The sequence below is a fragment of the Corticium candelabrum genome, chromosome 18, assembly GCF_963422355.1.
Source record: "Corticium candelabrum chromosome 18, ooCorCand1.1, whole genome shotgun sequence".
Taxonomy (NCBI): domain Eukaryota; kingdom Metazoa; phylum Porifera; class Homoscleromorpha; order Homosclerophorida; family Plakinidae; genus Corticium; species Corticium candelabrum.
The window spans coordinates 5040920-5055919 of NC_085102.1; the positions used below are offsets into that span (position 1 = coordinate 5040920).

The 15000-nt window shown below is 40.9% G+C and overlaps 3 protein-coding genes across 4 annotated transcripts in view; 2 read left to right on the forward strand and 1 right to left on the reverse strand.

Moving 5' to 3' along the window:
* LOC134193590 (angio-associated migratory cell protein-like) overlaps positions 1 to 6552 on the forward strand; it is a 7535-nt gene extending 983 nt beyond the window's left edge. The window contains exons 2-9 of the mRNA XM_062662419.1: positions 194 to 421; positions 4171 to 4310; positions 4493 to 4637; positions 4919 to 5002; positions 5062 to 5174; positions 5641 to 5844; positions 5994 to 6148; positions 6409 to 6552. Coding sequence (XP_062518403.1) covers positions 194 to 421; positions 4171 to 4310; positions 4493 to 4637; positions 4919 to 5002; positions 5062 to 5174; positions 5641 to 5844; positions 5994 to 6148; positions 6409 to 6487 — 1148 coding nt within the window. The 3' untranslated portion in view covers positions 6488 to 6552. The remainder of the gene's footprint in view (positions 1 to 193; positions 422 to 4170; positions 4311 to 4492; positions 4638 to 4918; positions 5003 to 5061; positions 5175 to 5640; positions 5845 to 5993; positions 6149 to 6408) is intronic.
* Positions 6390 to 12049, reverse strand: LOC134193592 (tubulin polyglutamylase complex subunit 1-like). 2 transcript variants are annotated; one of them, XM_062662421.1, is made up of 10 exons: positions 11960 to 12049; positions 10949 to 11039; positions 10733 to 10887; positions 10286 to 10346; positions 10050 to 10165; positions 9943 to 9996; positions 6822 to 6915; positions 6732 to 6768; positions 6583 to 6663; positions 6390 to 6530 (listed from the first exon to the last, which is right to left on the reverse strand). In XM_062662421.1, the coding sequence occupies exons 1-10, from the start codon at positions 12033 to 12035 to the stop codon at positions 6513 to 6515; spliced, it is 783 nt and encodes a 260-aa protein (XP_062518405.1). In that variant the 5' UTR covers positions 12036 to 12049; the 3' UTR covers positions 6390 to 6512. The 2 variants fall into 2 exon arrangements, with proteins under 2 accessions (XP_062518405.1, XP_062518404.1); XM_062662420.1 differs by having other exon boundaries at positions 9937 to 9996.
* A 17-nt stretch (positions 12050 to 12066) lies between these two features.
* LOC134193593 (glutaredoxin-related protein 5, mitochondrial-like) lies at positions 12067 to 14801 on the forward strand. Its single transcript, XM_062662422.1, has 7 exons — positions 12067 to 12100; positions 12162 to 12272; positions 12973 to 13029; positions 13098 to 13140; positions 13448 to 13517; positions 13584 to 13666; positions 14528 to 14801. Exons 1-7 carry the CDS (start codon positions 12092 to 12094, stop codon positions 14590 to 14592), a joined length of 438 nt encoding a protein of 145 aa, XP_062518406.1. The 5' UTR covers positions 12067 to 12091; the 3' UTR covers positions 14593 to 14801.
* Positions 14802 to 15000: the final 199 nt, after the last annotated feature.

The following is a 15000-nucleotide window of genomic DNA, read 5'->3' on the forward strand; positions in this document are numbered from 1 at the left end:
TTTTTAGTTTTACTTTTTTATTTCTTTTTATTTTTTATTTAGGTTTTATTTATATTTATTTTTTATTTTTTATTTTTTTTTTTTATTTATTTTTTTTTTTTTTTTTATTTTCATTTTCATTTTTTATTTATTTTTTATTTTTTTCTTATTTTTCTATGTTTGTTATCTTTTTATTTTTAATATTTTTTGTTAGAACTAACTGATGAGATGGAAGATTTGACTGTGGATGACAACGAGATGGAGAAAGGTGGTGGTGCTGCAGGGACGGACGATGCTGTGACTGTGTTCTCTGAACACACAAAATCTGTGTTTTCTGTTTCACTGGATCCGGTGACGGCATCAGTGGCCGCATCTGGTGGAGAAGATGATCGTGCGTTTGTGTGGAGCATTGACGATGGTCGGCCTCTGTTTGAGATGACAGGTTCTTGAATATGTTTGTTATTTGTCGTTTTGGGTGGTATCAATTTGTCTGTCTGTCTACCTGTTCGTCTGTCTGTCTGTCTGTCTGTCTACCTGTTCGTCTGTCTGTCTACCTGTTCGTCTGTCTGTCTGTCTGTCTGTCTGTCTGTCTTCATTTATTTCAATACATTTTAAGCACAATTGCAACACTAAATATCCACTAATCCTTGTCTCTGTCTCAAACTTAAAAAGACTAAAACCACCTATGCTATTTACATCAAACGCAGAGAGTCTTAATTAACTACCATTTTAGTGCACGCTACATTGTACATCCAAATCTTCACTCATGACTCCATCTCCCCAACCTCCTGTTATCCTCTTCAATTTTCCTAGTATCACTCCAGCATTAACTTTCTGCACAACTACAGCTATACGTTTCCTTCAGTAGCAGACAAGCTCAGAATGGTTTTTGTTCCCTTCACTGTCCCTTGCTCTGGACGCAACAGTATTCAAATATCTTTCTGCTTCTTGCCTCTTTCGCTCCTCCCTTGCTGAAGCTGCGAATCCATCTTCTTCTGCCGATTTTGGTAAGACTTCAGAGCTCCACGGATGAGCAAAGGCAACATCTAAGTCAACGTTTGATCCCTAATCAGTGTCAAACACCACAATATTGAGTCTGCAATCATTGTTTGTATATCTGTCTCTTAGTTGTTTTCTGTGGTGCAGACCTACTTCACACAAGCATTCAGACCATCCACTCACAACAGAATCATGCTGCCATATAGGGCCTCCTCCATGTTTACAACTAAGAAGATGGTATCCGTCTTTGTGGAGAACTTTCCCACATTCACAGTGTGACAGCCAAACTCCAAATGGCATTGGGCAACCCATCCTCAATAGAGCCGCTAAGCGAAACTCACTGGGGTTAAGCGCAAGCTTTTCTGAGGAGGGAACCGCTTCTGCCTGTCTGTCTGTCTGTCTGTCTGTCTGTCAATACATATATTTAAAATTTCAACACTATTACATTCAAAAATGTCCGGCGACCCTTACGGCCGCTTACTACGTAGGACGATTAAATAACTGTACGCTATAAGCAGTACAACTGTTCTTGCTAAAAGAAAGTCTACATAGTTTTCTTGAGAGCACTTGTGCGTTGCATCTCTGGAGGCTACCGGACAGGCAGCGTCTCCAGATGTCTTGAACTCGCCACTGTTTGGGTGTCCATCTTCATCTACAGATAATAGGGACAGATGATGTAGAAATTGGTGGGCTTTCCATCCCCAGCGGCCATAATGCTAAAAAAACCAGAGGGATGCAATTGGCTGCATTTCCCATAGCATCAATCTCTTTGCTGTATTTTTCCGTCTTCTGTGACTCTCTTTTGGCGGCAGCGGCTCCATCCACCTTAGAGGGTTGTAAGATGATGTCCTCATTCCACGGGTGGGCAAGAGATATGTCCAGCTCGATATCATATCCAGATTGGGCATCGAATGCTATGATATCAGGACGAGAATTGCTTCCTTCGTAAAGGTTTCTGGGTTCTCTTCTGTGTGTTATGTTTAGGTCTCGTAAACTATCACACCACACATTTGCTACTGATTCGTGGGACCAGATGGGTCCGCCTCCAGTTTTACAGGTTAGAAGGTGATAGCCTTCTCTGTCATTGATCTTGCTACACTCGCATCTTTCAATTGCTGAAGACATAGGCATGCTGCAGCCCAATCTCAACCGAGTTGCTAGTCGGAAGTTAGCGGGTTTTAGTCTGTCTGTCTTTAGCAAGGTGTGTGCCTCCTCCAGTTTTACACCAAGCTTGTCACATTCATGATCAGCTATCAAGAGATACTTTTGCAGTAATATTGGGGTTGCCTGCACTTGACGAGCTGACATGGAAGCAAGCATCTCTTCTTAAGATCAAGTTGGGTGGTTTTGGCATTACAAACTTGACATAAATCTCTGCTGCTGCTTTTGTGGGTTCTTGGTGCTATTCAATGAGCACTATTCCTCAGAGATTTCCGTCTAGAATAGATCTATATGACAGCCTCAACTGTGCGAGTCCACCTCCTTTCTATCAGCATCTTTGCAAGGCAATAGCAAGCCTTTCTTCCACCTTAGGATCAGATGGAGAGACACTCATACCTCAGACTTTGTCTGGGCTTATGGAGACTCTAGTAAAACTCCAAAATTGCCTGAGCTCGGATATTGCTGAAGGGAATGCAGCAACATGTGTTATGTAAGCATCCTCTGTCAAACATGCTGCTAGGATAAGGTCATGTCAGGGATGTGGAGCAGGATCATGGCTTCAAGCTATTCCTTCAGCACCAAAATTTGTTCTAAAGTCCTTAGAATTTTGTGTGGCAGCATTTTTGAGACTTGGTATTCCTTTACTATATTCCCAGATTGTTACCAAGTGTGATTGTGGTAGAAGCCTTGATGAACATGGTTATCATCTATTGACCTGCAAGTTTGGCGGTGGCCCAGTATGGCAACACAATACAATCGTGTCAACTTGGACTAAATGTTTAGACGAGTTAAATATTCCTCATCAAGTTCAGCCAAGAAATAGGTATACTGACTCTGAGAACAGGCCGGATGTAACAACATATGATCCCACTGGGCACTTGACAAAAGACCTGGACATCTCACTTGCTCATCCACATTCTTGTGACATTGTGCAATCAGCTGCCAAAATATCAGGTTATGCAGCTGAGTTGAGAGAAAAACGCAAAATGACGAAATATGGTCAACAGCAGTCTATAGCAGGATCTGATACAACATGTATTCCACTGGTTTTTGAACACTTTGGCTTTTGGAGCCCTATGGCTGAAGACTATCTCGATAAGATCTCAAAAATTTCAAAAGATGCAAATGGAAAAAGCAGCGAAATAGACTTTAGAGATAGATGGAGAAAGCAACTGTCTGTAGTTGTACAGTCTTGCAACTCTTGTGTGATTTTTAAAAAGTTGTCAAAGTTGTCTAAGTGCAATTTTGATGACTTTCTATATGATAAAGACGTTCAACATTTTGTTCATTGACTATTATTGTTATGCATACGTAAAGTTAGCGATTGTTATTAGTAGAGTAAGAGTTCAAATGTAATAATCTGTCTATTTGTCTGCCTGTTTGGTTGTCTGTTTATCTGTCTGTCTGTCTGTTTGTCTGACTGTCCATCCATTTGTCTGTCTGTTTGTCTGTGTGTCTATCTGTCTGTCTATCTGTTTGTCTATTTGTCTGTCTGTTGGTCTGTCTGTCTGTCTGTCATACATATATTTTCAAACATTGAACTATTATACACCATCTAAGCAAAGCAACTACTAAATATCCCAAGCCAATAGGGCTTGGTTCTACCTACAACTATATATGTTTATGTTGCTGTCTCTTGAAACAATCTTCTTTATTTTTCTGTCAATCACTCTAGCATTTGATCGTTGTAGACACACAGAAAACACAGATCTCCGGTATGTCTTGAAGGTTGACGCATTTGGCTTTCCGTCTTCGTCTCTTGATAGCTGTGACAGTTTCTTCAAATAGTCTTCAGCTTTCTCTCCCCAACAGCCAAAATGTTTGAAGACTATAGGCACAAATGTTAGTCGAAACCTCCAGGCAAGAGCTCCTGGTCGTACTTTTCTGTCTGTCTGTCTGTCTGTCTGTCTGTCTATTTGTTTGTTTGTCTTTGTTTGCAATTTCTGTTTTCTGTGTATATGATTGTGTTGTTTATGTTGTCTCACTTATCCAGTTGATGTGTTGATCTGTTGGTTTGGATATGCTTTGTAGGTCACAAAGACTCGGTCACTTGCACTACATTCAGCCACGATGGGAAGTTGGTTGCCACTGGTGATATGAGTGGAGTAGTGAAAGTATGGAGATTGTTAGATGGGAAGGAAGTCTGGACATTTGAATGTGGAGATCTTGAGGTTGGCGTCACTCTGCAAACACACACACACACACACACACACACACACACACACACACACACACACACACACACACACACACACACACACACACACACACACACACACACACACACACACACACACACACACACACACACAGTTCATTGATTTTGTTATACACTTACCTTCTTTGTTTGCAGTGGTTGTGTTGGCATTTTCGTACTCATGTCTTGTTTGCTGGTACGACTGCTGGTGAATTGTGGATGTGGAAAGTTCCAGATGGTGACTGTAAAATGTTTCAGAGTTATGGTGTTGCAACGACTTGTGGAAAGATATTGCCGGATGGTTGGCAACACACACACACACACACACACACACACACACACACACACACACACACACACACACACACACACACACACGCACGCACGCATGCACGCACGCACACACACACACACACACACACACACACACACACACACACACACACACACACACACACACACACACATGCACACACACACACCACGCATGCATGCACATACACATACACCACGCACGCATGCACACACACACACAATTGATAATAAATTTATAAAATTTTATTTATAATTTATATGCTACAGGTAAGCAAGTTGCTGCAGGATATGCTGATGGTAGTGTCAAGGTTTGGAATTTGAAGTCAGCTGCTGCTACTGTCCATATATCAGGTAGCTTCATTATTTTGTTGTGTATGATGCAAACATTTGCATCAAGGATTACTGTAAAGGACGTGATGGGCATCAGGATGGTGTAACTTGCATTGACTGCAGTGAGGATGGTTCGTTGTTGCTCACTGGATCTTCAGATGGATTGGCGAAATTGATCAGCACGAGTGGCAAGGTATTTGGGATGTACACACACACACACACACACACACACACACACACACACACACACACACACACACACACACACACACACACACACACACACACACACACACACACACACACACACACACACACACACACACACACACACACACACACACACACACACACACACACACACACACACACACACACACACACACACACACACACACACACACACACACACACACACACACACACACACACACACACACACACACACACGTGCAAATAAACAAACACACACACACACACACACACACACAAACAAACAAACACACACACGCACATGCACACACACACACACACACACACACACACACACACACACACACACACACACACACACACACACACACACATGCACACAGGCACACACACACGTGCGCACACTTTTCTCTGGATGTTGGATGTTGTGCTTCTGTTTGGTGCAGGTGGTTGCTAACTTCACCAGGGAAGCATCATACGATCCTACAAATGATAACCCAGATGGCATCGCATCATCAGACAAGCCAGTCAGTGTGGAAGCTGTTGCTTTTTGCCACAGTCTACGTCTGGCTGCCGTCGGTTATCTGGACGGTCGCCTTACAATTTGGGATGTGGCATCACAGCGTGTCAGACAGTGTTGCGAACATAAGGTAAATTGATTAGTTAATTTTAAAAAGTTAATTTAAAAATTAAATTATTTTTTAGATTAAAAAATTAAATTATTTTTTAAATTTGTTTGTAATTAATTTAAAAAAATAGAAAACAGAATTAATATTTTTGTTTGTTCCATTTGCTATAGAGTGGCATTGTGCGACTGCAGTGGCATTCATTGCAGCCACTTGTGTATGCATGCAGTCTAGATGGAGTCGTTTGCTTGTGGGATGGCAGAACGGGCCAGTTGCACACACAATGGCGAGGGCACTCCGACCAAGTACTAGACATGGCGGTTAGCAAGTGAGGGGAAACACATGCTATTTGATAATAACTAGTGATGTGAATGTATTTAATATCAATTATCACGTGATCAAATCAGGGGTGAACATGTATAAAATTGATATTAATTTATTTTTAAATTTTTTTTTAAATGCATTGATATTAATTTATTTTTAAAAATTCTTTAAATACATTGATATCAATTTATTTAATCCTTTAAAATGCTCTGTATTGTACATGACTATGCTGTAACGTCTCCTATTGTATTGTATCTGTTCTAGAGACGGCGACGTCGTAGTGACTGGCTCGGATGACTGCACCGCCCGCGTATTCAAACATCGACAGTCATTTCTTGACTAGAATGTTCAAAACTCGATCTCAGCCGTCACTTAATTTCTCGGATCTACAGACACAGTTTTAGTGCATTTCCTGATTTCAACATACATTTTCCATACTTTGTCCAAGAGAGCATCCACGGCCGTAGCAGTGAATTCGTCTTGAGGCATAACGTTTTTCCCTGTTCGCTTTTGCTCTACCTGAAAAATAGTGGAGTGAATAGCTTGTGTGGATGCATTGGTTTTGATTGAGTGTCTTGCGTTCGTACTTGCTTCATTGCAGTTCTGATGCAATTTGTTGTTCTTCTATGAAGATGGGATGTGTTAGTATGGAAGAGTGACAGTTTGAGATTCATTACTTTTGTATTGTGGTGTCGTGGTTGGTGCTTGCTGAGTCTATTTGTAGTGTAAGCTGCTGTAGTACTGCGTCACACAGGTGACGATCGGCAGCACCTGTGAGGAAAGGAATGTTGGTTATTGTTTGGTATGCTATTGTATTGGAGGGATGCATCTCACAATACAGTAGACTATTGTATTGGAGGGATGCATCTCACAATACACTAGACTATTGTATTGGAGGGATGCATCTCACAATACACTAGACTATTGTATTGGAGGGATGCATCTCACACTAGACTATTGTATTGGAGGGATGCATCTTACACTAGACTATTGTATTGGAGGGATGCATCTCACAATACACTAGACTATTGTATTGGAGGGATGCATCTTACAATACATTAGACTATTCTATTGGAGGGATGCATCTTACAATACACTAGAATATTGTATTGGAAGGATGCATCTCACAATACATTAGACTATTGTATTGGAGGGATGCATCTCACAATACACTAGACTATTGTATTGGAGGGATGCATCTCACAATACACTAGACTATTGTATTGGAGGGATGCATCTTACAATACATTAGACTATTCTATTGGAGGGATGCATCTTACAATACACTAGAATATTGTATTGGAAGGATGCATCTCACAATACATTAGACTATTGTATTGGAGGGATGCATCTCACAATACACTAGACTATTGTATTGGAGGGATGCATCTCACAATACACTCGACTATTGTATTGGAGGGATGCATCTCACAATACATAAAGAACTCATTTATTAGATAAACGAGGAGCACCTCACTAATACATGGCCATCACACTTAACAATAATGTGGCGCCAGTAAAGTAATAGTAAAAGCTCTAACAAGTAATGTACAACTAAAATAACTAAACTAGGATAAACAGAACTAGATATTGTTTCTGGCTAACCATACTTTACGAGATTCTTCAATTGTCACCTTTACGATTGATGATAATAGTTGACGTTGATTGTGAGGAGGAATAGAGATGACATCAAGGAAGGGGAGAAGACTTGGAGTATCAATAAAGCCTCTAGATCCTATTTGAATATTTAGTTGCTTACAGGTGAAGCCTTTTGATTTGATGGTCATCATGAAGTCTGTATACCGTTCTGATTTTCTTTTATTTGCATCAAAAAAGTTTGTTTCGAAAGGGATTGTTAGTTCTATGACATAAAATTTGAGCGTATGATTATTCCAAATCAACATGTCAGGCCTTTGTGCAGTAGGAATGATGTCAGACGGAAACTTTACTTCACAGTCTTTTAAATCAGCAAAGATGTTGAATTGATGTGGTAGATGGTTAATAGCCGCATTATAGAGAAGACTGAGAACAGAGTCGTGACGTTGATTGTAATGACGACATTGTAAGAGGACTGAGCAATTATTGAGAACGTGAAGAAGGGTTTGACGTTGATGACATAGAGGACATTTATCACAAGAACGTTTACTCCATAGGACAAGATTAGCATTTGAAGGGAGGGTATCAGAAACGGCATTGAGGACAAAAGAGAGTTGATGACCGGGAAGACAAGAGACAACATTTGCCCAGACGTCAGATGAACAGTTCTCTAGACGGAAGATGGATCCCTGGACATGTAGATTCTTAGTTCTTGCAAGAAGTTGTTTTTGGTGTTCCTCCTTTAGTCTTGATTTGGTGATGTCACTCCATTTTGCTGCAGAAGCACCTGGTGTTTCAGATAGTGACTTTGCTGCTTCTCTAAAAGCAGAGAATCTGTTGCTATACGATTTATTATATGCTTGACTGGTGGCCAAAGAGCAGACACAGTTGTCATGTGAGGATAAGAGACGGGCAGATTTTGAAGACTGGAGGGAGATGGAAGACGTAGACAAACGGGGTAAGCCAAGACCAGCATTTTGTGGGAGGAGGTAGAAGATGGCAGTACAGGCCGAGCGACGAAGTTTACACCATTTCTTGAGGTAAGATGTAACAATTCTATCTAATTCAGATTGCAGCCAGCTTGGTGAAAGAGGAAGTAGAGACAGGTACCACGACAATCTTGGGAAGATTCCATTTTGGTATAATTTTAGTTTCCACCGACAACTAACAGGGCAATTGTCCAATTTCTCCATCAAAGTCTTTGCCTTGCTTATTAGAGAGGATTTGAAATTATCATCGGACAAGTTTCCATTGATTGGCATTCCAAGGAAAAGGAAAGACTCAGAACCAAGAAAGGGAACAGACTCATTAGAAATTGAAACAGAAGGATCACGAAGATGGAATTTGGGTTTAAAACTAAGACCTAAACAGCTGGATTTGGACATTTTAATGGTCAGTTGGGACCACTGGCACCAGTCAGACACAATATTACATAAACGCTGTAAACCAGAAGGCGACTTTGATACTAGGGTAACGTCATCAGCGAACAGAAGAGCATTGATCTTGTGAGATGAACCACTAAGCGTGTAACCAAAAGGCTGAGTCTTCAACATCATAACGAGTGTGTTTATGACGGTGTTAAAAACAATGACCGAAAACGGGTCACCTTGGAGCACTCCAATATTGCAGGGCAACATGGATGTTGCCCACTTCACAGTGGAAACTTGTAGCTGAAGGTTTGAATATATGTTGGTGATGACGGACAGTAGATGGTCTGGAGCATGATAGAGTCTAAAGCATTGTAAAATGAGCCAATGTGGGACAGAACCATACAGAACCAATGTGGGACTATTCTATTGGAGGGATGCATCTTACAATACACTAGAATATTGTATTGGAAGGATGCATCTCACAATACATTAGACTATTGTATTGGAGGGATGCATCTCACAATACACTAGACTATTGTATTGGAGGGATGCATCTCACAATACACTAGACTATTGTATTGGAGGGATGCATCTCACAATACACTAGACTATTGTATTGGAGGGATGCATCCCACAATACATTAGACTACTGTAATGGAGGGATGCATCTCATAATACACTAGACTATTGGAGGGATGCATCTCACAATACATTAGACTATTGTATTAGAGGGGTGCATCTCACAATACACTAAACTATTGTATTGGAAGGATGCATCTTACACTAGACTATCTTGTATTGGAGGGATGCATCTCACAGTACGTACATCTACCTTCATGAAAAATATCTAGCATCTCATACAACGACTTTGAATGCTGTAGAAAATCTAAACACAGTCACATGTACACAAAACATTCACACAAGAACTTATAACTGCACCCTCCAGCACGAGACATGATAACACGCCTCGGCAGAATATGCTGTAATGTACAGCCTCGTGAACTCTGCACTGAATTTTAGTCATCAACTTGTTGGCAAAAACAGTGGGCACGCTCCTACACATACCAAAGACATTACAACATAAAAAGTAAATCACACAGACCACACACACACACACACACACACACACACACACACACACACACACACACACACACACAGTCATCATCTCTTACGTAAGTAGAAGTTGCAGCAGCTCCGAAAAAGGCCCACCCATTAGACCTGGATGCTTTGAGCCTGCAAGACCAATAATTATACACCAACATCTTACTCAAGCTCTTACATTTGATATTGGTATGAAGCAAACAAACAAAGAAAGACACACACACACACACACACACACACACACACACACACACACACACACACACACACACACACACACACATGCACACACACATGCACGCACATGCACACACACACACACACACACACACACACACACACACACACATGCACACACACACATGCACGCACACACACACACACACATGCATGCACACGCACGCACACACACACACACACACACACACACACACACACACACACACGTACTGCCACTCCATCACACCCTTCCACCATCCACAAATATTTCATCATTTCCTCATGTTTGGCATACATACCTCTATGCCCACCAGCCTTCACAGTCGCTTGGCTACACATGATTGTATAAGCATTAAAGACATGCTGCTGAAAACCAGGACTAGCATGGTGCACAAGCCCAATCTCCTGCTGTGCACGTTTGACCACAGACGGTCTCTCAACGACTTGACTGAAACTACAAAGTTGACTTGCATTATGTCTACAGTATCTTGACATGTGATTGAGAGTGTGCTTACTAGGTGACCAAGAAACCTACTGGATCATCGGACCTCGACTCTAGTAGTTGAGTTAGAGCATGGTGGACGTGTCGAGTTACACCCAGTTTCTCTGAAAATGAAGAATAGGGATGATAAGCAAAGTGCATGCTTAGACAGTAGAGAAAATTCAAAACATGAAACAGACTGACCAACTGACTAGGAGACAGAGGAATGGGCGTATACTGGCAATACATGGATAAACAAATTGACACACTAACAGATTCACTGACAGATAGACAGACAGTAGACAGACAGATAGACAGACAGACAGATAGACAGACAGATAAACAGACAGACAGATAGATAGACAGATTGGGTAATAAACAGACACAGAAGGTAACAGGCAGGTGAGCAACACAGCAAAGTTGCAAACTAACAAACTGTTGAACGAATGATTGGCAAACTAATGGACAAACAATATACAGACATATGGACACATACAGCGACAGACAGACAAAGCGATACACACAGACAACTGACAAACAAAATAACAAAGAGACACACAGATGGACAAACAAGTAGACATACAGATGGACAAACAAGTAAACATACAAAAGCACAAACAAAGACATACAGATAAACAGACAAATAGACATACATATGGACAGACAAATAGACATACAGACGGACAGACAAATAGACATACAGATGAACAGACAAATAGACATACAGATGGACAGACAAATAGACATACAGATAGACAGACAAGTAAACATGCAGATGGACAGACAAATAGACATACAGATGGATAGACAAATTGACATACAGATAGACAGACAAATAGACATACAGATGAACAGACAAATAGACATACAGATGGACAGACAAATAAACATACATATAGACAGACAAGTAAACATACAGATGGACAGACAAATAGACATACAGATGGACAGACAAATAGACATACAGATGGACAGACAAATAGACAGACAAACTTACACACTCGCCGACAGAAACTAAGACAAACAGACGAACTCAAACGCTTACTGAGATAATCCTCCGGGTCTTGCTTTTCGTCTGAAAGAGTCGGAACCTGACGCTTCTGCGTCCTCGACCTCTGCATCTCTCTCTTATCCGGGTTATAAAAGTATATGACAACCTCCCGGATGTCAATAAACCATGTCACGAGTTCAGTTTTCTCTAACGTTTTACAAAGCAAATCTCATTTTGTAACGTGTTTTATGATTAGCTATTAGCGATTTCTGCAAGATCCGGCTTCGTCAGACGGTGTCGAACGGCTCTGTTGGTGACAAATTCGAGGTTGTTGAGTGATTCGGATTCAAACAAGTTGATTCATAAGGTACCTCTAGAGACGTTTTATGATTTGTGCAAAGAAAGTTTGGATTTGTTGCGATTTGATAGTAAAACGGAGTCTAGTTTAGTTATCCGGGATGTTAGGTGCGAGTAGTGGTGTCAGGAGTGTGATGGTGTGTGTGTGTGTGTGTGTGTGTGTGTGTGTGTGTGTGTGTGTGTGTGTGTGTGTGTGTGTGTGTGTGTTGTATGGAATAATACTCTAAATACCATACTCGCTTGATTATTACCCCAGTGCTCAAGTAAGTCCCCACCCCCAACTTTGTCCAAGGCTCTAATATTTTCACACCTCTTAGTCCTTTAATTAGTGCTAATTGGTGCTTTCCACAGTGACTGTTTGCTAGATTTGCTTCTGTAGAAATGCTGACATTCTTCAACTTGTACATACCGTATAGAAGAGTAGGTTTCTATATTTTAGGTAGTAGTGGTGGTTTGAAGCTCTACTTTTAGTGTAGCAACAGACTGTTTAAGACAATTAATTAATTAATTATTTCCACCAATTAACAACTTTAGATCTCACTTTTTAGTAAGACCTCATCCCATACTTGACCATTGACTGTGGCCAACCATTGGGGGTGGGCGATAATCAGGCAACTATGGTAGTTGATTTCAATGGATGATATCTTGTACTAAAAGATTGAAGTACGGTGTCTATTGTTTATATGCTGTTTACATTGATATTAATCAAGTTGGTGACAAACGATGACGTCGTTCTGTTTATGAAAGGCACACCCGATGAGCCAAGAGTAAGTGGAAGACAGTACAGTACCAGTTGATGATGATGTGTAGTGTGTATTACGTTCTTGTTTTGCAGTGTGGCTTCAGCAATGCAGTCGTTCAGATTCTTAGGATGCACGGTGAGGGTCAGCATTTGTATGTAACAGACTATGTGTGTGTGTGTGTGTGTGTGTGTGTGTGTGTGTGTGTGTGTGTGTGTGTGTGTGTGTGTGTGTGTGACTGTGTGTGTGTGTGTGTGTGTGTGTGTGTGTGTGTGTGTGACTGTGTGTGTGTGTGTGTGTGTGTGTGTGTGTGTGTGTGTGTGTGTGTGTGTGTGTGTGTGTGTGTGTGACTGTGTGTGTGTGTGTGTGTGTGTGTGTGTGTGTGTGTGTGAACCAAACTTTGTAATTATTTATTTATTATCAATTATTAATATATCTTGTGTAGGTGTTAATAAATATGCAAGCCACAATATCCTAGAAGATGACAACATACGGCAATCAGTTAAAGACTATAGGTTGACATTTGATCGCTTGCATACTGAACATACAGTTGCACACGATGAAATGGTTTGTTTTACCAGCAACTGGCCCACGTTTCCGCAGGTTTACTTTAAAGGAGAATTTGTTGGTGGATGTGACATCATGATGCAGATGCATCAGAATGGTGAGAGATGTCGTTGTGAGTGGTAATATGGTGATTTGTGTTTTGTAGTTTGTTGGCATTAGTTGGACACACACCCACACACCCACACACACATACACCACACACACACACACACACACACACACACACACACACACACACACACACACACACACACACACACACACAGTGACAAACACAGTGACACACTCACACACACACAGTGACAAACACAGTGACACACACACCCTCACACACACACACACACACACACACACACACACACACACACACACACATCACACACAACACACACACACACACACACACACACACACACACACACACACACACACACACACACACACACACACACACACACTCACACACACAGTGACAAACACAGTGACACACTCACACACACAGTGACAAACACAGTGACACACACACACACACACACACACACACACACACACACACACACACACACACACACACACACACACACACACACACACACACACACACACACACACACACACACAAGAAAACACTGCATCTAAAGGGGGCTTATTATACTAAGTCTGACTGGAGTTTTGTATGTGTTGTATCCTGGGTGGTTTTACCGTTTAGCATGTTAGAGACTGTAGTTAGATGCACTCGGGTCATGATGTGTGTTTAGTAAGAAGTCGACAGATCAGCAACTGATCGACTTCAAGTTTGCACAGAAAAATTATTTTAAAATATTTTCAATAATTAGAATATTTATTATTAATCAATTAATTATTTTTAATTGAAATCAGTATGACAGTAGAAATTGACTTATTGAAATAAACATTTGAAAAATTTGACTATTAAAACAAATGACTTTTGCTGTTGTAGGAGATCTGGTTGAAGAGTTGAAGAAAGTTGGAATTCGTTCCGCTCTCCTTGATTGCGAGAAATGAGTTTACACATGTAAACATTATGCCCGGTACTATCAGTACACTTAGATATGAGTAGTTGTCAGGAGTTTAGAGAGTAAATATCTTTGCATGCCTACATTGATATACTGAGGCTCGATGGAGAGCCATGTGATCACGCCCCTTTCTGTTGTGCGACCCGGTTAGAAGCCTCGTTATGCCCGGCAATAACAATTTATCTATTGCTACACCAGTAAATATTGTTGTTAACTGTAGACAGCAAACCACATTTCTGCTCACAAACTGTGTATGTTTATAACCAAATTTCCATCTAGCAGCACATCATACTGTATGCAGCAATCCTACACAACAAGCAGCTGTTACAACAATCATTCTTAGCAGACACTTGTCTAGTCAGAGAAGCATAGATACACACAAAAATGGAAAGATAAG

Bases quoted from the DNA above. Each gene is read 5' to 3' on its own strand.
- LOC134193592 (XM_062662420.1), bottom strand. From the start codon at position 12,035: ATGCAGAGGTCGAGGACGCAGAAGCGTCAGGTTCCGACTCTTTCAGAC. The intron at 9,997-10,049 runs GTGCAGTTATAA...GACTGTGTTTAG, and splicing joins ATCATGTCTCGTGCTGGAGG to ATTTTCTACAGCATTCAAAG. The intron at 6,664-6,731 runs GTACGAACGCAA...ACTATTTTTCAG, and splicing joins TCAGAACTGCAATGAAGCAA to GTAGAGCAAAAGCGAACAGG.
- LOC134193593 (XM_062662422.1), top strand. The intron at 13,141-13,447 runs GTGAGGGTCAGC...TATCTTGTGTAG, and splicing joins TCAGATTCTTAGGATGCACG to GTGTTAATAAATATGCAAGC. The intron at 13,667-14,527 runs GTGAGAGATGTC...TTGCTGTTGTAG, and splicing joins GATGCAGATGCATCAGAATG to GAGATCTGGTTGAAGAGTTG.